This window comes from Pectinophora gossypiella, chromosome 2, assembly GCF_024362695.1.
Source record: "Pectinophora gossypiella chromosome 2, ilPecGoss1.1, whole genome shotgun sequence".
Taxonomy (NCBI): domain Eukaryota; kingdom Metazoa; phylum Arthropoda; class Insecta; order Lepidoptera; family Gelechiidae; genus Pectinophora; species Pectinophora gossypiella.
Genome location: NC_065405.1, coordinates 7,166,283 through 7,189,972, shown reverse-complemented (window position 1 = coordinate 7,189,972; position 23,690 = coordinate 7,166,283). Strand labels below are relative to the sequence as shown.

The 23,690-nt window shown below is 37.1% G+C and overlaps 2 protein-coding genes and 1 long non-coding RNA gene across 4 annotated transcripts; 1 reads left to right on the top strand and 2 right to left on the bottom strand.

Annotated features, from left to right (window-relative positions):
* The first annotated feature begins 587 nt into the window (after window positions 1–587).
* Window positions 588–1,050, top strand: LOC126377473 (uncharacterized). Its single transcript, XR_007567860.1, has 2 exons — window positions 588–811; window positions 891–1,050. It is a non-coding gene; the product is annotated as an uncharacterized LOC126377473 (long non-coding RNA).
* An 11,198-nt stretch (window positions 1,051–12,248) lies between these two features.
* On the bottom strand, window positions 12,249–21,054 carry LOC126376784 (uncharacterized). Of its 2 annotated transcripts, none has more exons than XM_050024343.1 (8): window positions 20,940–21,054; window positions 18,715–18,832; window positions 17,909–18,014; window positions 15,393–17,821; window positions 14,306–14,410; window positions 13,399–13,576; window positions 13,066–13,204; window positions 12,249–12,989 (listed from the first exon to the last, which is right to left on the bottom strand). In XM_050024343.1, exons 1-8 carry the CDS (start codon window positions 20,942–20,944, stop codon window positions 12,278–12,280), a joined length of 3,792 nt encoding a protein of 1,263 aa, XP_049880300.1. In that variant the 5' UTR covers window positions 20,945–21,054; the 3' UTR covers window positions 12,249–12,277. The 2 variants fall into 2 exon arrangements, with proteins under 2 accessions (XP_049880300.1, XP_049880292.1); XM_050024335.1 differs by lacking the exon at window positions 20,940–21,054 and adding an exon at window positions 19,103–19,338.
* A 16-nt stretch (window positions 21,055–21,070) lies between these two features.
* LOC126377056 (GPI transamidase component PIG-T) lies at window positions 21,071–23,376 on the bottom strand. Its single transcript, XM_050024688.1, has 3 exons — window positions 23,013–23,376; window positions 21,637–22,926; window positions 21,071–21,399 (listed from the first exon to the last, which is right to left on the bottom strand). Exons 1-3 carry the CDS (start codon window positions 23,173–23,175, stop codon window positions 21,179–21,181), a joined length of 1,674 nt encoding a protein of 557 aa, XP_049880645.1. The 5' UTR covers window positions 23,176–23,376; the 3' UTR covers window positions 21,071–21,178.
* Between the last annotated feature and the right edge of the window lie 314 nt (window positions 23,377–23,690).

Below are 23,690 nucleotides of genomic sequence, written 5' to 3'. Positions count from 1 at the left end.
GATCCTTAGTTGTTTGTTCGAGGGAAATTGACCGCTTCTTGAGTGACGGCGCGCGAGATGGTGTGCGCGTAGACACAGGCGTCACCGTGAGCGTGTCGCGAGGCTCCGTCGACATGGCTCTGAAAATAACATTTATTTGTTTACTTATTGCTTATTGAACACAGGACCACAGATTTATTTATTATTAATAATTATGACAGGACAGTATTATTATCACTATGCCTCTGAAAGATCCCATGTATACCACTTTATACCACCATAAATATGAAGATGATTGGAAACAGTAGAAATAAGGTGATGAATTATTACCGCCTAGCAGTGGCTTGTTGTCTTCGTTGGCGTTCAGCAATCCGTGAAGCACGTAGTTCGTCGGTAAGACGGCGTAGACGTGAAGCAGTATTTGCTGCCTCAATTCCCGCCGCTTCCGCTGACTCGGGCGTCGCTGAACGAGATCGCGACTTTGACGACTGAAATCATTTTAAAAAGTTACTATTGTAGCTCTGATAGCTATTTACTAGTATAAGCTATAGGTCTACCAGCATCTGATGGCATAAAAAAAGTAAAAAAAATATTGATTTTCCTATGGTAATATTAAACTGTCTCCTGTCATGTCGAAGTACATGTTTTGTCAACAATACTGAGATTTTCCAAAGATTCCTTGAAACTATTCTGAATTTCATAAGAATATCGAAAAAAACCACTTCGATCACAAGCAAGAAAGATTGTTTACATTGTTTATTGTAAAATTAGTGAAGAAGCAGTTGGAGATCAACCGCAATCTTCGATTTTAAATCGCGTCCAAAGTTGACCGGTAAGTAGGACTAACTAGTCTTAATACTTGAATATATTTTTCCTATATTATTAGTTACTAACCTGTGACCTGTTTATAGGAGTTCCTAGCACTACCATACGACGAATAATTGCTGAAGGTAGACCGAATGGAAGTGTATTTAGTGCACCCGGTAAAAAGAAGAGAGGTGGAAAGAAAACAAATAACCAGGAGAGTTTTGATTTGGAAATAGCATAATATAAGTGATCTTTTCATAAATATTTTGTTTTTTTTATATATACCTACCTACACTAGCTAGATTTTGCCCGCAGCTTCGCTAGCGACATCTATCGCTTCAAGCAACTGTTGGAATCTAGAGGTTTTTCAGAAATCCCGCAATTATTTTCCCGGGATAAAAAATAGCGTATGTTCCATTCCATTTATCTCCATACAAAATCTCAAGTCGATCCGTTGCTTAGTTTTGACGTGATGAGTGGATAAACAGACAAACTCACATTCAGGCGTTAGCGTTCACAAGACGACCGGGCGGACAATACTGGACACGACAGGGCAAAAAATAGAACGAAAGCAATACTGTATTGCATACAATAAGTACTTTATATAATGTCCATATTGTCCGTCAATAGGTAAAAAATAAAAAGTATCAAGACGTTTTCATCCAATTACCCGAGTGTTGCTTACTATAGAAATTTTATTTCCCCATTTGCCATCAGATTCTGGTACACCTATACTTTACCGATTTATGAATAAGGCTTTCATTACAGGGATAATGGTTATTTTTATAAAACAAGGTAAGACCGGCATGTCTTTGGTGACAGTGGTTGTAAACATTTCGTCATATTGTTTACCCGACTGCGGTGAAACAAAAGGAGGGTTATGCGCTTTGTATGTATGTATGTGTGTATACACGTTTGTTCCCTCCTAACCCCTACAGCACCCCTAAAGCACTTATCAGAGTTAAACAAATAAGGTGTCACTAAAAAGCGTCTTGATTGTCTGGTGGTAGACTCTGTGACGTACATATTACTTAATATATTAGGTATAAGTCAGTAATTTATAATGTGAACACACACAAATACAAAATATTAACAGAATGGAACACAAAATACTATCTCACTAGTCTTGCATAAAATACGCTCTGCTGTAGTAGTTGACAATATCTGGATTGAGGCAAGATCGGCATATGACGGACTTCCCTCTCTTAATGTAGACGGTCTTCCCAACTATTATATTTTCTAATTTAAAATTTCACACGGGTATAAATTCTAAATAAAAGCTATATTCTTGCATTATGTTTAACGAATACATTAATGGATCAATAAATAACCTAAGTGATCAGAAAAACTTCTGAAAATCCTCCGACTTGCCACTTATTTGATCAAAAATCCGCCACTGGCCACTGCATTATGAAGCGCGAAATGGTAAAAAAAATTGCAGGACCGATATTGTCCAAACTAATCATACTAGCGCCATCCACGGTTTTTAGTTCGGACTGGCTCTTTATGGAGTGTTTTATCGACAGAGACGTAAGGCGCTAGTTATTCAAATTTAGAAGTTATTGGCAATAGACGGTCTTTTAGCCCAGACGGTCTTCACCACATTGACTTAATTATCGAAATACAAGGAAATCCGCAAATAGAAGCTAGTTAATATGTACATATTTGAAAGGTGCAAATTAAGCCCTTTACCCAACATACTAACATTCGAAAAAAATCCTTTGGTCCTCAGTATAGGTCCTCTAAAGGGCGCCATACTGAATTTAGCGTGACGTCAAATAGCCTATAAGTAACAAAGATAACCGGATAATCAAGACGCTTCAAGTGACACCTTATTAGATGAATTCTGAGAGGTGGTGTAAAATAAAAAAAAACTCAAGCATGTGAATAATAACATAAGTATTTAATTATGAATACTAGACAATACGGGTGTTATAATACAGATTACTTGTAACAGCTTTACGTTTACATACACAATTTGCGCCGGATTTAGTTGTTTGTAACGGCGGCCGCAGCGGCCGTGACGTGGCGGCCACCAGCTGGTCCGCGCTGGCGACGGCAGGCGTAGGACGTAGCCACTGGTCGCGCTGCGTACGCCCGCGATCCAATTTCTGAGCATTAGCAAGGCTGAGATGCAACTGTGCCACGCTGTCAGTCTCAGCCGGGTACCGTACTACACTACTCGTAGCAATATTTCCCACTTCATCAATATTCGTATCTATAACTTCTCTATGATCCAGTACCATACCTAAGTTCAATTTTAGGTTTGTCGATCCGTCTTTGTATGTTAGATATATATTGGTCTGATCCGCTACTCTCAGTGAAAAGTATTTGTTGATCTTTAGTGCTTTCATTTTGATTTGATATGGTTTAAATGCGTTATTACTTCGCTTTACCGTATTGCTTCTTTCTTTAACGTAATTCTCAAATTCTATTGCTAACATATCTTCCTGGTCTGTCGCTATATACTCTTTGTCGTTCTCCATTTCCATTATTGCAGGATCTTTATATTTTCTCTTTGTATCAATCATGACTTGCCGCAGCTCAGGAGGATCGTTGAGAGAATGCCATTTCCAGTGTGTTACGGGGCCTATGCCTCGATCTAAGAGAATCCCTTCTGTTTGATTATACTTAAGTCTGAAATAGGTAATTACTTATAGTAGCTATTATTAATGGCAGAAATATTTCTTTAAGTATGTGCTTTATGGATTTTAAGATCTCAATATTTCGTCAAACTATCGATGCCTAGTTCCCTAGGCTGATATTTAATTTGCAAATAATGTAATGAGTAAGTAATGAGAAATTAAACGTTACTTCATCATCAGCCGTATGACGCCCACTGCTGGGCATAGGCCTCCTTGAGGGACCAAGGATCTCCACGACGATCGGTCCTGCGCTGCCCGCATCCAGCAGCTTACTTATGTTGTAAAAAAAAATCATCATTCACCGTATTTTCCCAGAGTGATCAAACACAACGCCGTTTCCTAAATAGTCGAATGTGGCTAGTATAGTAAGCGGCTGTGATCTGCCCCGAGCATCTGGCTCTCCACTACTGTGTACTACGTATCTTTGCTGAGCATTAAGTTCTGAAAAAAATATTACTTACATTTTATTTTTCCCCTTACCTAAACTTAATTGAATATTAAATCTAAATCTATTATTAGTTTGAGAACTGAAGACAAGGCTTAGGCTTAATTTGAACGTTTACATTAAGGATTAAATTACTGAAATCAATTATAAGATGTTCACGGACTCTTTCTCCACTCGCCACATTCATTTAAGTTGACATTTACGTAATACATAAAATAAAATATGCCATAATAATAGGTAAATTAAACTCGAGTTAAGGTTGACGCGCCCTCTTAGAATACTGATTTTGTGCTGAGTTTGAGGAAGGCCTTGAGGTGGTCTCGGTGTCCTCAACTGAGGACAGAGTCGAGTTCGGATGTGAGGTTGCTTCTGTATGGTCTCAGACCCTTGCCTGGCTTAGTTAAGGCGAATTGAAATAATAAGTGCTATCTTACAGTAAGCGATATTTGTCGAAAGGTCGAGCGATATGCATGGGTCGAACATTCGTCTCCGACTTAGGTCCCCGACGATGAATTACTTTGACAATGACAGATGAATAAAATAGAAAGAATTCTATTTTGTATATAATGAGGTTAACATTAGTAACAACACATTTATAAGTACATCAATGTATTTAGGTAAGAATATGTATTTCCTTATGAGAATGTCCAACTGTAGTCCGTTTACTGAATAGTTATAATGAACTGAAGCTAGCGATCTTGACAATATTCTTTGCAAATAGGGGGGTTAAAATGGCTACATCGAGTTATTAATTAAAAAAACAATTGCTATTTGATATTATTTTGCGCATATAAAAATAAATGCGTAATGTCAACGAAATGTCAAATAGCAATATTGTTTTTTAGATGATTTGCTTCGGTGTGGCCTCTTTAACCCCATTCTGTTGAAGTGTAAAATTTACCTTCAGCATTGTAGTAGTCGAGGGCCAGCCTGCCATTGCGGTAGTACCAGCGACCGCGGCCGTTATCGTCAAATTCTGCTAACTTATGACCGTCGTCGTATCGCATGAAGCCCTTCTTCTTATTGTGGGCGAACCAGTCGAACTCTGGTCGGGCAGGCCGCATGCGGTAAATGTTCATCTACATATGCATATTATTAAAAGATGTTTCAGGAGGTATTTTTTATTTTGCATTTGCTTTTAATAATTACATGAAAATTGCATTTGGTTTTGGTTTCATACAAGACCATTAACTCGGCCCCAAGGGAGACAGACAAAGTCATCTTCTCTCCTTCCGTTGGGGCAATTCCTGTTCGACGTGTCCTTGCCGCGGGGATGGGCTCCTCTTACTTGAGTAGGCCGGAGTGAGATGAGTTCGAATAGGGACGAAGACCTACGTGAAGACCTCAACGGTTACAGATGCAGGGATGGGAGCCATCGGTACAGTAATGCACGACGGTAGAGGCGAGTCACAGGGAGTGTAACCTGAAACCTGACAGAGGGCGGCAGTAACCTGTCAGTACTATTGAGAGTCGGAGAACAGGAGTCCTAGTGGGGCTTTGAAATAGACTACTCTGGGCGCCATTCCACTCGAATCAGACAGAGTACTGCGGGGTGGAAGGCAAGAGGGAAAGCACGGCCCTATTTTTCCCTAAAAAGTAGCATGGAGAGGGCTACATCGACAAGAGAGTGAATCTTAAATTCGTGATTTAGAAATTCATGAGACAGCTTCCAGAGATGATCCCATTATAGCGTTTATCTCCAAATTTATTTTATACAATGTGCAAGTTAATGTACCTTACGAACTACTTTTTCAGTAGGTAGCATAGTCCATCCTTTGTCTATAAATGTTCTATCAGATAATGCATATCGTATGATTCCTTTAGGAGGAAATGTTTCCTAAAAAATAAACAATATTAAAGCAACTATCTATGTAGTAACTACTATTCATAAAATAAATAAGCGAAGATTGAAGTAAGTAGTTTTTAAATCTACCTCGTCTGCTACATGGTGTTTCTTAGCTTCATAGTTGCTATCTATCTACGACCTGCCTATCTTGGTTTACACTTTAGGTTGCTTTTGTGCTCTAAGGGAAAATATCTTTTGGAACAATACACATTATTTCATAATTGTGGCGCATTGTTCGCGTGATTTTTTTAAAGCTATCGACAAAATTGTGGGTTTGTTAAGAATAGTCAACGCCTAAACTATGAAATAAACTATTTAAATATGGTCAATTGGTCAGCCTACGCTTAATATTATCTATCTGACTGCACTTTAAGAATTTTGAACTACTTATAGATGATTAAGCTGTCTCACAAAATGATGCCGTTCTGCAAAGTATTATAATAAAGCTTACTTCTTTCATTGACTTCGCTTTTGATGACTTTGATATAACTTGTTCTTCCAATTGGATCCCAGTAAGCTCATCTGGTGAAGCCTTTGCTTTGAAAATAGACTTAAAAACAAGGGGCACTAATCCCTTATCTTCTTCCATTTTGATAATGGGTATAGTTGCTCTATTAACTGGCAGGACTTCGTTGCCTATTATTACTTCAGGTTCGGTTAGTTCTTCCATTTCTTTAGCTAATTCTAGAAGTTCCAGTTCCAAATCTGAATGAGAGCAAATTAAACAAGTAGAAGTTTTTCCATGATCATGTTCGAAGTGTTTTAGGGCAATTAGGGATAAGATTGCGGCGGCGGTTGGGATATCTATTCCCTGTTGCTTACTAACACCTTGTTTTACACTAACTAATTTATGAATCAGGTGGTCAAGAGATGTTGCACGCAATCGAATTGATTTGAAAGGTAGTTCCACGTACTGTCCGTCAGATTTTGACACAATTGATGCTTTACGTATTTGTTCTGCCTTAATTGCTCCTGGTTTCACCATATCAGTTATTGATTTATAGGCCAATTTAATAGGTGTTTCTGTTTTAATGTCTTGAAATTTATTATGAACAAGTTGACGAACTTTATGTGTATATTCATCCTCCTCTTTCCTCAGTTTAAGTCCAACAGCCAATTCTTTCTGTTCTTTGCGGAGATAATTATCTAGAGCTTTTAAATCATATGCTTGCTTTTCTTTCAGCGCCTTTTTCGGTTTGGTGTCTTTGGATAGATCTATTTGACCTTCTTTTTTTTGACTTTTTAGTTCTGTTGCTGTTTCAAGTTTGGCCGCTTTATCACGCTTTTTCTGTAGCATATCCTCTTTTTCTTTTTTCCGTTTATCTTCTAATAAAGCTTTTTGTTTCTCAGCCTCTTGTTTTTCTAATACTTTTTTAACTTGAAGCAATTCTTTCTGTTTTTCTTCTTCTTTCAGTTTTTCTTGTCTCTCTAAGTACTCTTTCATCATTTTTTGTTGTTCTTCTTGTTCTGTCTCAGGATCTTGTAAATCTCTGCTATATTGAGTTCCATGGTCTGTTTTTCCTATTCCTTGTTCCTTAGACTTTCTTGCATTCATTTTGTCTGCCTTTATTTTTTCCTCTAGTGTTTTCGCTTCTTGCGTTTTCATTTCTTGTGATTTCTCTTCTTTTGTTTGCGCTTCTTTAATTTTGCCTTCTTCTGTTATATCTTCGATTATTTTTTCATCAACTGTTTTATGTTCTTTTATTTTACCTTCTTTTGTTTTTTCCTCTTTTGCGTTCTGTTCTCTAATTTTCTGTTCTTTTGACTTATCTTCTTTTGTTTTCTCGTCTCTCGTCTTCGCTTCTTTTTTGGCATCTTTCATCTCATCGCTCGTTTTATCTCCTCTTATTTTATCTTGTTTTAGTTTTACTTCCATTTGCGTTTCACGTCCTGGTAAGTTCTTTGCCTGTTCTTCTACTTCTTTTTTTGTTTTATTGATTTCTCGTTGTTCAGCTTTCATTTCATTTATACGTTTTTGTTGTTCCTGTCTCTTTAACTCTAATTCCTTTTCTTGTGCGCGTTGAAGTTCAACTTTGTGTTTATCAACAATCACTTCGTCTCCTTTATTTTTTTTTCTTTTCCTTCCTTCTTCTAGCGCTCTTTCAAACATTAATTTAGCTTCTTCTTCTTTTGAAAGTTCTTCTTTTTCTTTTTTCTTTCCTAGAGATTCCCGACGTTTCGCTTTTTCTCTCAGTCTCGATGGTAATTTATCTTTTATATCACCGAGCAATTCAGTCGAACTTATATGCCGAGCAAGATTCCTTTTAGATTTTTTGTAAAATTCGTATTTAAAAACCGATTTTACAACAGCGGGACGTGGACCTATACTTGATTGTTTTGAAGCCAGTGTTCTAACACTTTTTCGACTTAACTTCATTATTCCCGGAGCCGTTTTATTTTGAACAGATAATGTTGCATCATGAGCTGGCAAGTCTAATCTAGGTTTCTTTAAAGTGGCTTTGCTTTCTCTGAAACTCAATTTTCTCTCTTTTCTTTTTAAATCGATATGTTTACGTACAAATGATTTTGACACTAAATGTCGTTGGTATTGTTCGGTTGTTACAGTAGATGAAGATTTAGAAACAAATGGTGTCATTTTCGATTTCGGCTTTAGAACAGGTTGATGTTTTTCTGGTTGAAAATAATCTGGCGTAGATTTAAATTTCACTGTGTCTGTTTTGTGTACACTTGATCTAAGTTTTTTAATCTTCTGTAATGAAAAATCTTCACTTTTGTAAACATGTTGGTCTTCTGTATCAGGAAACCCACTTTTTTGTGGTCTTTGTGGGCTAGTCTTTTTACTTACTAATAATACAGGCTCTTCACGTACCGACAAAGTATCAAAAAAGTCTTTAGTGTGAGTTTTATGTTTTTTTCTTATTAAAAACATTGGTTCTATATCACGTTCAGGTCCCGCTGTAGATGTGCTTGCTATCTCTCGACCTAAGTCTGCTTCAGACGAAATTCGCGTAGTAATTAGTTTAGATTGTTTATCCCTAGTCGGCCAGTCAAATAGACTGGTAACAAGTCTGAGCTTTCCGGCGTGAATATCTTTTTTTGTTACTGTTCGAGGAGACAATTCGTCACGATCTGTTTGCATCCCTACACTAGCAACAAATTCACTACGATCTTGATTTCGGCCCGTGGCAAATTTGTCGAAATGTTGTCTCCTATAGATACCGGTGACGAACTCATCAAGATCTTGTCTAATGCCTGTATCGGGCGAAAATCTATTCAATTGTCTTTTCGTTTTGTAAAAAATATATGCATCGGTGGCCAAAGCATCGAGATCCTGTTGTATTCCAGTTCTGGGAGTAAATCTATCGACATGTGTTTTATAAACACCGGTACCTATTACATCATGATCCTTAATTATGCCAGTACCTGGGACAAATCTATCGAGGTATTTTTTGTAGGTGCCGGTCGTCAAGTCATCAAGTTCTTGTCTCGTACTGGTACCTACGGCAACCTTACCTGACCTTTTATGTGTAGTAGCAATGGTGGGTTCACCATGACCTTGTCGACCGCTAGTACCTGGGACATATTGGTCAAGTTGTCTTTTATAAACACCGCTGGCTAATTCACCTAGATCTTGCTTTTTGCCAGCGCCAACAATTTTTTCCTGATCACGTTTTTCGCTCAAAGTAATTTTTTCCACTTTTGAGGTCGCATATTTATGGAGATCTTTTTTAATACCCTTGCTAGTGGCTAATTCGTCCAGTCTATGAGTTTTGTCTATAAATTTTTCAAGTCTTTGTTTCATAGCGGGACTACCAGCAAATTGTGCCGCGATTTTTTGACATTCATAACAAGGACGGCGAGATCGAAGCATCGTCATGCAATGATGACATACACCTCTGATGGTCTTTTTATCCACGACATGGACTCCTTGTAATAGATTTTGTATATTTTTTGCTATATGTCGACACCGTAAACAGTTGATATTGTTAATATCTGAAAAAGAAAACATACTTAAATTAAGTACATAAGTTTGCTTTTAATTACAGTTGATGTAATATAATGTGATGTTACCAAACGCCGAAACGAAATCAGCTGGTACGATATTCGCGTCACTCGTATTATGTAAAATGAAAACATCCTTCTTAATATGACTGTCAGGTGGACCTGCAGTAGTACGGTCAGTCTGCAACCAAAAGTCGAACTTTTTGAATAAGTACTTAATAGTCGAACTTTCAACCCAACCTAAGTCCCTGAGCCTTTCTGAGTACGAGACCTGCAGAGTTTTACAACTGAATCGTATCCTCGTGCAATATCGTTATTTTGACGTAACTTTTGTACTTAGATTTGCCACATATGACATTAAACGCGGCAGGGAGCGCTGAGGGTTATCGAAAAAATGTAAATATCGAAAAAAATTGAAAGGTATTATTTTAAGTAAGGTTAGTAGTAAGTAAAAATAGAAAATATACTTTATTCCACCTAAATAAAAGAAAACAAAGGTACTTAAAGTAGTTTTCAAACTAATTATTTCACGCCAGTGAGTACCTACGCTACGATTATCGTAATGAGTACAATAAAAATCATGATTCGCAGCAGCACCTCTATTCCTTTGAACATAATATGTAGGTACATGTTCGTATTGCTATCGTCCTACGCGAGTATTACGTACGATTCGTGTAGGATACGATGCCTCTGCATGTGTCTGCTAGTTCGTGATTTAAACTGGGCACATAAAACATAACATTACTCACTTGTTCAGCAAATAACTATCTACTTCTAATTGAATCTTATGACTTAGATTTTATCTATTTGCTAAAACCTGTATTATAAATTCACGTACCTGATCATCAGAGGAATGTTTGTTGTGTAAATAAACATCAAGACCAACTTTTTTAAATTCCGCCACTTTTTTAAATTCTGGACAATCTTTGTAACATTTGCATTTAGCACAGTCATAGCATTCGGCCCTAGAATTTGCAATGATTTGTTAGGTACTTATTCTATATTTTTACCGAATATAACTGTACAACTTACTTATTGGCCACAGACCACATTGCTCCTTCACTACCTACTCCCACACACGTAACAGTAAGTGTAAGTTTATAAGTTACCTAATTAAGTAGGTAATTATAACATTTTACAATAAATAAGAAATGATTAAATAAAATCAAAATGTAAGAAGAAATTTCTAAAATGACGTTTCAGCACGAATATGAAGAATCAAACGAAATCGTTGACAGCATGAAGAATGAAGATTCAATGACCAGATAATGAACAGCGCCTCAGGTCCTCAGAGGTCTGTGTTGCTCTATGGCGCCTCAACCTCCAGCACACCCACAGACATTTAACACGTAAATGGCTGTGAGCACACCCTGGACCTGGACACTTCATATAAAAAATCCTGGTTTTAAAGACATTACACATTGACGTTATCGTACACGCGCATCTGTGTGTGGTGTGTGACGCTGACGCCATAGAGCAACACGGACCTATGTCTGACGCTGACGCCTATACGATCAAAGATTGAAACAGAAGTACCTAATACACACATAGAGCATGGATTTGGAGAAAATTCAGACATTTAATAATCTTAAAGTATGAAATAAAACACAACATAAACAGCCTATATTCGTCCCACTGCTGGGCACAGGCCTCCCCTTATGGAGCATACCTACTCTACCACGCTGCTCCAATGCGGGTTGTTGTTGGTGGTTTTTATGGTTAATAGCCGGGACCGGGGGCTTAACGTGGCCTCCGAAGCGCAGAATCATCTTACTTTTTCGGACAATCAGGTGATTCAGGCCTGAAAAGTCCTTACCAAACAAAGGTTTCACAAAGTAATTTCGACAATGTCCCCATCGGGAATCGAACCCGGACCTCCGGATCGTGAGCCTAACGCTGTAACCACTTAATTATAAATCGTAGAATAGGGCCGTAGGAATGACAGAATGAAAGATGATGGATAAAAGTGCGAGAGGCATAAATGCGAGAACTGGTATGATAATAGAGACTCGGAATGAAAGTGTAGCGCAGTGTAGGGCCCTATTGCGGGCAAACTAGATAATATTACATAGAAGCGTAAGATATGTCTGCCTTGATAAGGACCCTGCCTATCTTGTGCGGCAGGGGTACTAGGAATAAAAAAAAAAAAACGCTGTAACCACTAGAACTCGGAGGCTGTTAAAGTATGAAATATCTGTGAAAATCTCAAACAAAACAACAACATAAGCTATGAAGTAAGACCGAACAGTTTTCTGTTAGACCAACGAATTCTGCTTATATCTCAACTTTATTTCTTCTCTACAACCATTTTGTCTTTCGAGAATCATTTAACGAATCTGCTGAAAAACATATATCATAACGAGATAATAAGTAAGCCTCAATTATTTAAGCAGATTCTTTTCTATACTTAACCCAAGGGATGCTTCTTGACCGCATGGCGGTGGTTCTGCGGCTCAGATTTTCAGACACAATAGTTGAACAATGGTGTTTGGACTTTAAAAAGACCATAAATGAAGTAATTAGTGATTGCATTTGCATAGAAAGTAACTGAAATAAGAACCAATTTTGATAATATAGTTTTATTTATAAGTTTTATATGAGTCGTGTGTCGTAATACATATTCAGGGGCGGCTTCCGGTGTTTGTAACATTCCCGTGCGCTGGATGCAGGGGACAGAACATGAACCTGTGGCCGCGGGTGCGAGACGCCCGCGATCAGCCGGTCAACGCTAGCGACGGGTACCTGCGGGCGTAGCCGTCGCTCGCGCTCCGCGCACACGCGATCAAAATTCCTGGCGATTGCAAGTTTGCGCTGTATATCTGCTAAACTATCCGTCGCAGGCGGACGAAAATTTGTACTATGTACTTCACCTATTTCAGTTTTAACAGTATCCAATACTTCGTCTTGATCCAATACCATTCCCAAGTTTAGCTTTAAATGCGTTGTGCCATCTCTAAATATTAGATATATTGTTTTTTGATCTAAGATTCTTAGAGAGAATTGGTCGTTTATTTTTAAAGCTTTCATTTTTATTTGGTATGGCTGATATTGTGTGGATGATTGCATATCTGTTTCTTTTACTAAGTTCTGCAACTCGATTTCTAACATTTCCTCATTAATTGGTTTCTCTTTCTTCTCATCTTCGTGTCCAAGCGAGCGTATGCTCTTATCTTTGGGATACAAACTGGTGTCCATCATGACTTGTTGCAGGATTGGCGGATCGTTTAGCGAGTGCCATTTCCAATGTGACACGGGCCCTATTCCTCGATCGAGGACAATGCCTTCAGCCTGGTTATATTTGAGACTGAAACAGTATTAAATATTTTTGTCAAAAACATCTTCTGTAGACAGACCTTGACAAACTAAATTGTGATTTTTACCGTATTTTTCCACTGTGATCAAACACAATGCCGTTTCCAAGGTAATCGAACGTTGCTAACACAGTAATTGGATAGGAACGGCCTCTCTGATCTTTTTCACCGCTGCTGTAAATGACAAAACGTCGTTCAGCATTCATTTCTGTAAGTGAAAATTCAAGAATAATTAAGATAACCGACAATGAATGTTGTGGTAGATTCAACATGTAGGTACTTTGTCACACGGCCGTAGATAGATACGAACTTTTTCGAGTGCTGTATCTTTCCGAACAAAATGTAGAGCGATTAAGGCGCTCAGAGCCTAAATTACACAGAATTCTCTACAATATTAAACACCTTCAGCGCCATAATAGTCAAGTGCCAGCCTGCCGCTGCGGTAGTACCAGGTTCCGTGGCCGTTATCATTAATTTCTGCCAGTTTCTCGCCAGTGTCATAAGTCATGTAACCCTTGCTCTTGTTATGTTCAAACCAGTCGAATTCTGGGTTCACAGGCCGCATACGGTACACATTCATCTAATAAAATCATATAACGAAATAAGTAGTTATATAGGGTGTTAGTGACATCGTAACGAAAACTCTTGAGGGAAGATTCAGACCATGATTCTGAGTTGATATCAAATGGTATTTTCCGTCGCAAAAGTATGGAACTAAAAATAATTAAAAAACACTACAATTTTCATGAATGTTCCGATAGGAAATTCCACTTGATATTAACTCAGAATCACAGTCTGAATCATCCCCCTCAGTATTCCTTACGGAGTCACTAACACCCGTGCGTACTTGTATTTGGCTACCTGTACGGGGTGTAAGTGACATCGTAACGAATACCGAGGGTCATGATGCAGCTCGTTATTCGTTACGATGTCACTAACACTTTTTATATCTACTGTGTGAAGTAAAAATTTAAACTAGAGGTATATTCTATATAATAGATTCAATATTCTAGAGAAATTCAGTTACTACTTAATAAGAAGACAATCGGTATCAGTCGCTAGTTAGGGCGGGTAAGATAGTGAGTATTAGAACGAGACGGACATAGTCGCACGACCGTGGTACACCACTACAAAAGGAAAAAAAAACCCTGGAGAAACAAAAAGACATTTCTCTATGAAATATGATTTTGACTTTATTCTTTCTACAAACGTTAACGTATGTGGCCGCGCCGCGCTGCTGTCGCTTTCAATAGAAGGTGATGGAAGGCTGTAGCTGTGCTAAACCAAACGCTTGAAAAATATTACTCACTCGACGGATCACTTTTTCGACTGGAAGTACCGTCCAGCCGTTTTCAATGAACGTACGATCCGACAGAGCGTACCTCAATATGCCTTTCCCACCAATATAGGGTTCCTGAAATTATAATCAGTTAATTGTCGACATAATGTTCAAAGAAAGTAACTCGATTGTATTTATAATTTTAAGATTTGGAGCAACCCTACTCTGTTACTTTTGGCGGGCCACCTTAGTTCTGTTTTCATTTACTGAACGGTATTATCAAAAAGAAACTTGTCAAAGGTTAATTTTACAATATTATAAAAAAACCCTCTTTTTATAATTGGCTTTCTATAAGTTTCTTTTGACAGAACTTTTAAGGAGTTGTTCTCCACCGATTCCGACAAGGTTACAGAATAATAATGCCAGTTACAGAACACGAGCAAAGTTAAAGTTCGATATTTATATGCTGACTGCAAGCTATGCAAACATTATATTTAAAAAGCTGCTATGCGAGCTATGCGAAATGCGAGCTAAACCGAAAATAACTTAGCTCGCGGTCTGCACCGAAAAGCCTTATGCTTTCAGAACTTACTCCTGAACTATCATATGATATTCGTGGTTCGTTAGTTGCCATTTCCGTAATAATTAATATTAAATAAAGATATATAAAATTGTAAAAAAACTCAAAAATTGTAAAAAAATATAAAAGTTGTAAAATTGTAAAAAAATATTTCTAAATATACAAAATGTACTTGCAAAATGCACATACTGTCATAGTGACAAATGTCGAAAACTGAGTCACTTACTCCATAAGACTTATTTAAGGAGTTTTGTTACATTATAGTAAAAAATCAACAAGTAGTAATTAAATAATATGTAATACGTATATTTAATATGAGCATAGTGCATATTATTGCGATCATACTTATGCGATGCGACAAGATGACCTATGTCGACTATAAGCCCAATGCACAATATTCATATACAGGCGGCGGTACCGCGACTCGTTGATGTCTTTTGTATGAAGGAAGCCCTTATCGCTAGTAGTAAATTCATATTTGACAGATTGTGAAGTCGGAATGAGATAAAACTGACTAAAATAAAAATATACTATTACCGGTGCTTTTTTTTTACGGTTTTTTACTTCAGGTTTTTTCTCCACTGGTTCCAGGCTTTTAAATTCGAAAATGTGATCCTCTCCTTCGTCTGTTTGTTGTATATAATTGTTAGCTTGCTTTACTTTTAAACACTTTATGTATTTATTTAAAGCAGCTTTATTATTTCTTCCCTTTCTCCAACTATCAAGATCAAGTTCGACATCTGATGCATGACAAACAATACAATCTGATGCAAGACTTTTATGACTATGATCTCTGTGTTTTGAAACAATAGGTAAATGATTGATAATTCCAGCCAATAGGTTACTAACAATTTTCTTTTCTTTGTCTTGGTTCCGAAAAGAGTTTTGTCCTCGTAATACGGGTGTCTTCAGTTTCATGTCTTGACCAAGAGAATCTTTTAATATCTCAAGTTGTTGTAATTCTGCAACAGTAAATTGTTTTTCTCTTATTCTCTTTTTTTCTTTTTCGGAGTAATCGCCTTGTTTCTTAGTCCCTATTTCATTGAACAAGTCTGGTAATTCAAATATTGTGTTTGGTGGAAATCGTTTCTTTTTTCCGCCTTTCTCTTTAGTTGATACATCTTTATCTTTCTTATATTTTAACAATTTGGAGGTGTCCATATTCTCATCTCCATTAGCGTCATTTTTTTCTTTCTTCCCTTTTTTACCTTTCTTTGTAGTTTCTTTATTAACTTCACCGATACTTTCTTTTTGCCTAGATTTGTCACCAGCCTTCAAGTTTTTAACTTTATCACTTTTATGTCCTGGGAGTTCGGCAGAAATATTTCTTCCTTCTCTTTCAGATGGCTCTAGTGTGTTTTCGTCCCTCTTTGATATCTCTGAAACTTGTTTGCCGGCTTTAGTTACGTTATCTTTTTGTGGTAAATTTTGTACATCTTTACCTTTTACACTTTTATCTATTTCGTTATCTTTCACGCCTGACTTTGAAACTTTCCCGCCTTTATCGGACAAATCATTTACGCCTTGTTCTCTCTTTGTACCGCTTTTTCTTATTTCCTCATTGGTTCTTTTTTGTCCAAATTTGTCGTCTGTGTTCTGTCCCGTTTGCGCCATATTATTTTGTACCTTTTCAGCGTCCAGTTTACTTTCTTTAGCAAACATTTCTTGTATTTTATTTCTTGCTTTTGATTTCTCTTTTTTTAGGATTTGTTCGCTTTGACTTTTTCCTTTTATTTGATTATGTTTCTGTGATATTCCAGAAGGACCTTTTATTTTCTCTAGTGACCCTTTTTCTTCTGGCTGTCTTTTCATATTTCCTTTATCTTTATGAATGTTTCCTTTTCTTTCTCCATATGTTGTTTTGTCGTCGTTATCTTTATTACTTTTTCCTTTTTTTTCTTCAGATTTATCTCTCCTTTTTATATCTATTTGTATATCACTTTTATGTTTGATAACATTGTCTCCCTTTTCCTTGGAAGTTTGTTCAGATTTACCACTACTACGTAGTTTGGCATCAGACAATATTTTTGACGTTTGTTTTTCTTTTGATTCTGTTTCTCCTTTAACCAGTTTCTTTTTATTTTTTTCATCTATTTTCTTTTCTCCTTCAAAGGTTTCAGGTATATATTCCCCTTTATATTTTTTTGCCGTAAGTAATGAAGTATACTGAAATTGCTCATCTTCAGTTTTCTTTGCTTTTAATTTTAAATTATTATTCTCGTCTTCTTTGATCTTTTCAATCTTATAATTTTTTTCTTTTTCTTTGTTATCTTTATGTGATTTATCAAGCATATCTTTTACTAAAGCGGATGAGCTAACACGTTTCAAATCCGGAACCACTATTGATTTTTTGCTGCTTTTCGGGAACACAAATTCAAATTTCTTTTTTGTTTCAGGTTGTACAGGTTTTTTCAAAGAATCAACTAACAAGTCATCTGACCGATATTTTTTCATTTTAGAGTCAAATTCCAAGTCGTGTTCAAATCTAGATTTACTTAACTTGGACTCTAACTTTGAAGAGCGGTAATGAGGTGGAGCTGTTCTGGCTGATAGGTCGTCAGCGTACAACTGTCTAGTACAACTGGGATGAAGACATTTCGGATAGCAAAGATGTCCCATATCCAGAAAACTAATGGGTGGTGGTGAATGATCGCCTAGATAGTTTGCAGTGTCTTTACTCGATTTACGGTCCATAACAGTAATTACAGTTCGAGAATTAGGTGGAACTTTGTTTAAACATATGACTACGCGTTTATTAATTCTACACCTTTCTTGATCTTCTTTCTTTGCTGCGTTAAATCTCCGTAATATCTCTTGACATCGAGGACATTGTGTTTCAGGCCTAGATCTACAATGAGCACAAATACTTCTGGTATCTCTATTTTTAATGACCTGTATACTTTTTAATAATCTTTCTATGTGTTCTACGATGTTTTTGCAATGTTGACAGCTTATTTTATTTTGCTCTGCGGACAAAGTTCATAACAAAATTACCGTCACATACCTAAGCTAAAATTATGCTTTTTCTTTTTTTACTTCTATACATAGCTTACCAAATGCAAGAACAAAGTCTTCTGGCATTATATCTAAATTGCTAGAATTCTCTAAAACAAAATTTTCATCAGCCATGACATCCATCACAAGTGTAGTTTCTTGTGCCTGCAAAAATGCTTAGGTATAAGTAGGTATCATTAAGGCAGTCTAGACGGAGAGACGTGCTGGACAGTGTCTCACATCTAACGTACCGAGGTGCGAGGAAGAATGGAAAAAAAACAAAAATAGTAGTAAGTAACTTATAATATACGCTAATAATGCTCGCGCCCAACTGGGCACCCTCAGGCATGTTATCTAAAACGTTGTACCGGGTGAGAGCCTTCAGCGCTCCCCATTTGTCCGGCCAAGTAGTTAAAAAAAAGCCATCTGCGGCAAATCTACAATAAGTCACATAAAAAAAAGCTAATATGCTTTAGTAGAGATAGTGGCAAAGAAAGAGGAAGTTTGGTATTAAAATTTCTGACTCTGTAGCATACTGACATACATGACTCGATATTTCATCGCCAGCCCATTAACGTCCCCACTGCTGGGGCACGGGCCTTCCCTATGGATGGATAGGGAGATCGGGCCTTAAACTACCACACGGGCCTAGTGCGGATTGGTGGTTATTAACGACTGCTAATGCAGCCGGGACCAACGGCTTAACGTGCCTTCCGAAGCACGGAGGAGCTCGAGATGAAAACGAAAGTTGCTTAATTTCAACAATCGCAGACCGAGCGCGTTTACCGCTGCGCCACCGAGCTCCTCACTCGATATTTAGCTACGTTAAATTTTAATAGGTAGCAAAGTGTTTACTTCTACTTACATTTGTTTTACCTCCTATGTGTCGATAGATGGTAAGACCAACATCTTCCAAGGTTGTTATCTTCTGAAAATCTTGATTTGCCTTGTAATAGTTGCATGGGCATTTTAAATTTCTTTGACTGTAAGTTGAAAATGAAGCGTGAGAGCGAAACATGCAAAATGAATCATAATTTCCATCCGTAAACATCCGAGAAGGCTATTCTAGTCGCTACACAGCTAATGAGTCCTTGTAAGTTTAAGTACTTATACGTTTTCATTTGGAATATCACACTTAAGCCCACCCACTCGCTTATAGAGGTAGAAAACCGCATCTCTTGGATTTCAAATCTCGCTGATCGAATACCTATCAGTCAAGATTATTTATTTTTCGTACTTTTTTATATACCTACCTAATAACGGCCTCTGTGGTCCAGTGGTTGAGCATTGGACTCACTATCCGGTGGCCCCGGGTTCGAATCCCGGTGGGGTCATATCACAAAAATCACTTTGTGATCCCTAGTTTGGTTAGGACATTACAGGCTGATCACCTGATTGTCCGAAAGTAAGATGATCCGTGCTTCGGAACGCACGTTAAGCCGTTGGTCCCGGTTACTGATGTAAGTGAGTAATCGTTATATGAGCTCTGTCAGGGGCCTTTGGTGGCTCAATCATAACCCTGACACCAGGGTTGAGGCTGGTATTCTACCTCGCAACTCACACGATAAAAAGACATACCTAATTATTTATTTATTTTTCAGATAGGTATTGAAAGCGTCACACGCGTCGGCGTATCATGGAATAAAACAAGTGAGGGTTTTTGCCTACCTGTTGCGCTTTATTAGTGTAAATAACAAACAAATAACTTATCTACCGACTCTCACGTTCGTAATCCGTATCGGAGTAGGCAGAATTACAAGTCACACACAGACATCTTGCAGGTACCTACCTAATGTAAAAGTTCTTAGACGAATTATGATGACTTGAATCAACGGTGACTGCTTACTACCCTGTCTCTGATAACAAAACTTTACAACAGAACTAGTGGGACTAAAGGCGTCTTCCCTGTCTGCCTATTAGTAAATAATAGGATAATTAACATTAAAGTACTTACCCGTAGTCGATACCCATGTTTAAGTACCTATTATACAAAATTATAAAAATATACTCAATAAACAAATAACATTAACAAAATAAATAATAAAAATAAATATCAAACGCTAAACATTAATAACAAAAACCCGTAAATATAACTCAGCAAAAATGCTTTTAAAGCATAATAAATAGGTAAACATAAAACAATGCTTCAAAATCAAAATAATTAATGACAGTGAAAAAGCCACAAAGTTATGCTATGAAGTCCAAATAAGTAAATAATATGCGAAGAAGTTTGTAATAATCTTCTACCTAAGGTCACGCTATAGTAGAGCAACCCCACCGTAACCCACCGCAGCGACGCCTTGTATTATGTTTATTTCTAAAACGTAAGCTATAACCAGGCTAACTAACAATAAAATAAGTATAAAATGTTATTTGCAAATACCTAATCGTGTCAATTGCAATTTGCTTATGGCATTTCACAAAAATCTATTGGGTTTCGTACAGGGCTTCAAATGGGTCGTGTATCTCTCTCTCTCTCTTTTTATTTAAGAGCTGTGCTCTTGTCGGTGGAGTAATCGCCTTCATTACTCCATTACATAGGACGTGTAGAACCCATTCGTCGTGTATCTACTAAGTTCAAAATGAATTTTATATAATTCTGATGACGAAATAAAGACAAATTTAAAAGTAACGAAAAACATTTTCTTTATTATATATAACTTCAAGAAAAACGTAATAAGTCCAAGATTTTATCACGTTTTTCTATGAAGTCACAGTCTGCTATTCCATAGTTCTTCCATTTCGTGTTTTCACATTAAGTAAAAAGTAACTGATTTTGGAAATTACTAAGGTACTACAGATAAAAAAATAACGATACCCACGCCGTTACTTTTCATCCATGAATTCATGATACTTGGTAACGTTAACAAGGTCTGCCGGTCTGCTCCTGTAGTATGCAGCACACATATCGCGCGCGTTGGTATAAATGAACCAACTCTATTGGCTACGCGTTACCTCTATTGGATAAAATAATCGCGTCGCACCCGCTACGTGTTTGCCTGATTTCATAATGTTACTACCGTGCAATATAGTAACATATTATTATACATCAATGCAATAATCAATGTAAAAAAGTGTAGTGTAACTCACCTCATTTATGCGTTTACGGGTTTCAGGGTCAAAAGCTGAACTTTAATAATGGCGCTTGGAAAGCACAGTGGCGGTATTCATTCTATGATTGTACCTATTTTTAAAGACAATAGAAAGTTAAAGAATGTAGATTTAAATACTAATACTTTTTATTGTTGTAACAACAAAATTATAATTTATTCAGTCAGCAATTTGTTCTCATTTTTGGTAACAAAAATAATGCAGGGTAGACAAATAAATTAGTCCTTCTTCCTTTTAAATAAATTCAATATCTTTTGTGTTAAGGATACTGGTGTGCCTGCTGGTTTCAGCACTAGTTCCTTAGTGCAGATGTTGTGGAGAGGGCCGAATGCCAATGCAACTACAGTGCAGGCGAGACAAATCACATTGTAGGGCATGCTGAAGTCTGGAGTTGGTAGAGACACCATAGCACCATTAGATCTGAACAGAACTGGATACCCTAAAAAGATAAATAAATGTTATTAACAACAATATGTCTAAGGGCTTACACAACATCTATTCTGATAATTAAATCACCCTAATAGATAGCTAATAATATCAATGATACCTCATCAGAACCTCACTAGATATAAGAAAATGTTTATAACCACTGTTGTATCTAAAAAGTTATTGTATTTTATCTAAAAAGCTATTTAAGACTAAAGGACTGAGAACATGGTGAATAAATGATACTTACATAATTGAGAAGCATTTATGACAGAATCAAATGTGCTGCCAGTAATTGGCAAACTAGTAAGATTTTTTCCAGTTGGCAAGTTAGCAGCAATTAATGCAGACCCAATGTAAAATCCATGATTGGCATCAGGGGGATACTCTTGCCATTTTAAAAATACAAATTCAAAATCAATTGTTATTGTAGTAGTGGACCTGGGTGGCAATTTCAAGAGTAACTCCAAGTGATATGGCTTCTGTCTGCTACGGCCCGGAGAGTAATACTGTGACAATACAATTTTACTCTCTGCTTCCCCATTTATTCTTAGAGAGCTCAGTTGAATTGGCAACCACCATGGGGCATTCTCTAGTACAACAACATTTATAGAAGTAAAACAGTTATTTATCAGCTCTGTAACAATGCCACCAAACTCTTTCCCATAACCTAGGACATAGCGATTGAAATGCAGTGGTGGAGGGATGGTGACAGCTACTTTGTTCTTGCTTTCATGTTTTGCTCCGATATTTATCATTTGGCCATCAGGCTCAACATCATATACAGCCAGTTGAATATCACCATAGCCTCTTTTAGAAGTAAGAATTCTCTCTGGAGGTGGAACCAATTTAAAAGGCTGTGTGTCATTTGATGAGATTTCAACATATATTCTACTAGCAGATGACAAAGGGCAAGCTCCTGGTAAACCTTGACCAAATAGCTTCCTGAATGACCAGTCATAGCTATTAATTATTTTATAATCATAAACAAGTGCCACAGTTTGCTTTATTTCCAGTTCAGTTTCAGTACATTGCTTTGACATACACTTCTTCCGTACATGCACTCCAATGGAATGATAGTTTGTATTGTGTATCATTCTAGAGTTCAGCAATGCTGAGAACCCTCTGCTTGACTCACATGGGAGGAGTTTCTTCCACGGTGTTAAGTTCTCTGTGCAGACAATCTCTCTTGGTAATGATGCATATCTCAGCTGAGCAGTTACATTCTCACTATTTTTAAATGCTCCTGTTGGCCAGAGGGCCATCTGGGGGGTGACTGTGTTGAAATTGTCTATAAAGTTTAATGAGGCACAAAAAAGTCCAGAAAGCGTAGCACTTAATTTCCTCCACTGGGTGTCTATATTAGTGACCTCTGGTGAGAACCAAGCATACAGTTCAGCCCCAGGGGCAGCATCCAATACTGGATACCCCCACTGATGATGTCTCCACTGTCCTTCTGTTAATGTTAGATGCAGTTCTTCTACTTGAAATCTTGATATTATTTCGCCTAATGATCGTGGTGAGAGGTGGGAATGTTCAACTAAAACCAGAAGTATACATTATAAGGTAATACTGGAGAATTAAACCAAAATTGCGGGATACAAGTTGAATAGATTTACTACTTACAATAGGAATCGGTGGTCACTGAAGTTATAAACTGAAAGTCGACATAGAGATGAGTAGGTGGTAAAGGCTTGATAAACATCTCTTCTTTGAAATCATCACCATGAACACAAAGGGCCTTAAGCGTCATACAAAAAAAGAAAATTAAATGACGTAGCCTCTCCATTTTAATAATTTATCAAAACAAGTTGTTTTATAATTTGTTTCTGCGCATAAAATAACTTTTATACATTATTAACAGCAAAATCCTTTTCCGATAACAATAATATAACCTAACCCCGGCTGTTGACGTTTAGTTTTTTTCAAAACTGCAAGTATTTTTGAGTTTTGGACTGTAAAGAAAGTATTTATTTTTTGCTTTTCAAAATTATACCACAGACATTTATACTTATTATTACGATTATAAAAATCATATTTACAAATGGGCAATCTTTTTTGGTGAATTCACATTAATTTATTTCCCTCTCTGCCATACAGAGCATACAGCAAACACGAACCTGCGGCCCGGAGCTCATTCCTATGCCTATTAGGCAATATACCCAATTTTTTTCAAAATGGGATTTTTTTCAAAATACCGGGTAGAGTAAAACTTTACCCTGGTAGTCGACATTCAAACGCACCAAATCTTCTCGTTGGTATAGTCTAGTAACTGTCAATACACGATATTTTTCATATGGTCAT

Coding starts and splice junctions, on each gene's coding strand:
- LOC126377056 (XM_050024688.1), bottom strand. CDS start 23,175: ATGGAGAGGCTACGTCATTTAATTTTCTTTTTTTGTATGACGCTTAAG. Junction 22,927..23,012: donor AGTGACCACCGATTCCTATT/GTAAGTAGTAAA, acceptor TTCTGGTTTTAG/TTGAACATTCCCACCTCTCA. Junction 21,400..21,636: donor CATAAATGCTTCTCAATTAT/GTAAGTATCATT, acceptor TTATCTTTTTAG/GGTATCCAGTTCTGTTCAGA.
- LOC126376784 (XM_050024335.1), bottom strand. CDS start 19,137: ATGCTCAACCACTGGACCACAGAGGCCGTTATTAG. Junction 17,822..17,908: donor AGACTTTGTTCTTGCATTTG/GTAAGCTATGTA, acceptor CTTTGTCCGCAG/AGCAAAATAAAATAAGCTGT. Junction 12,990..13,065: donor GATCACAGTGGAAAAATACG/GTAAAAATCACA, acceptor ATACTGTTTCAG/TCTCAAATATAACCAGGCTG.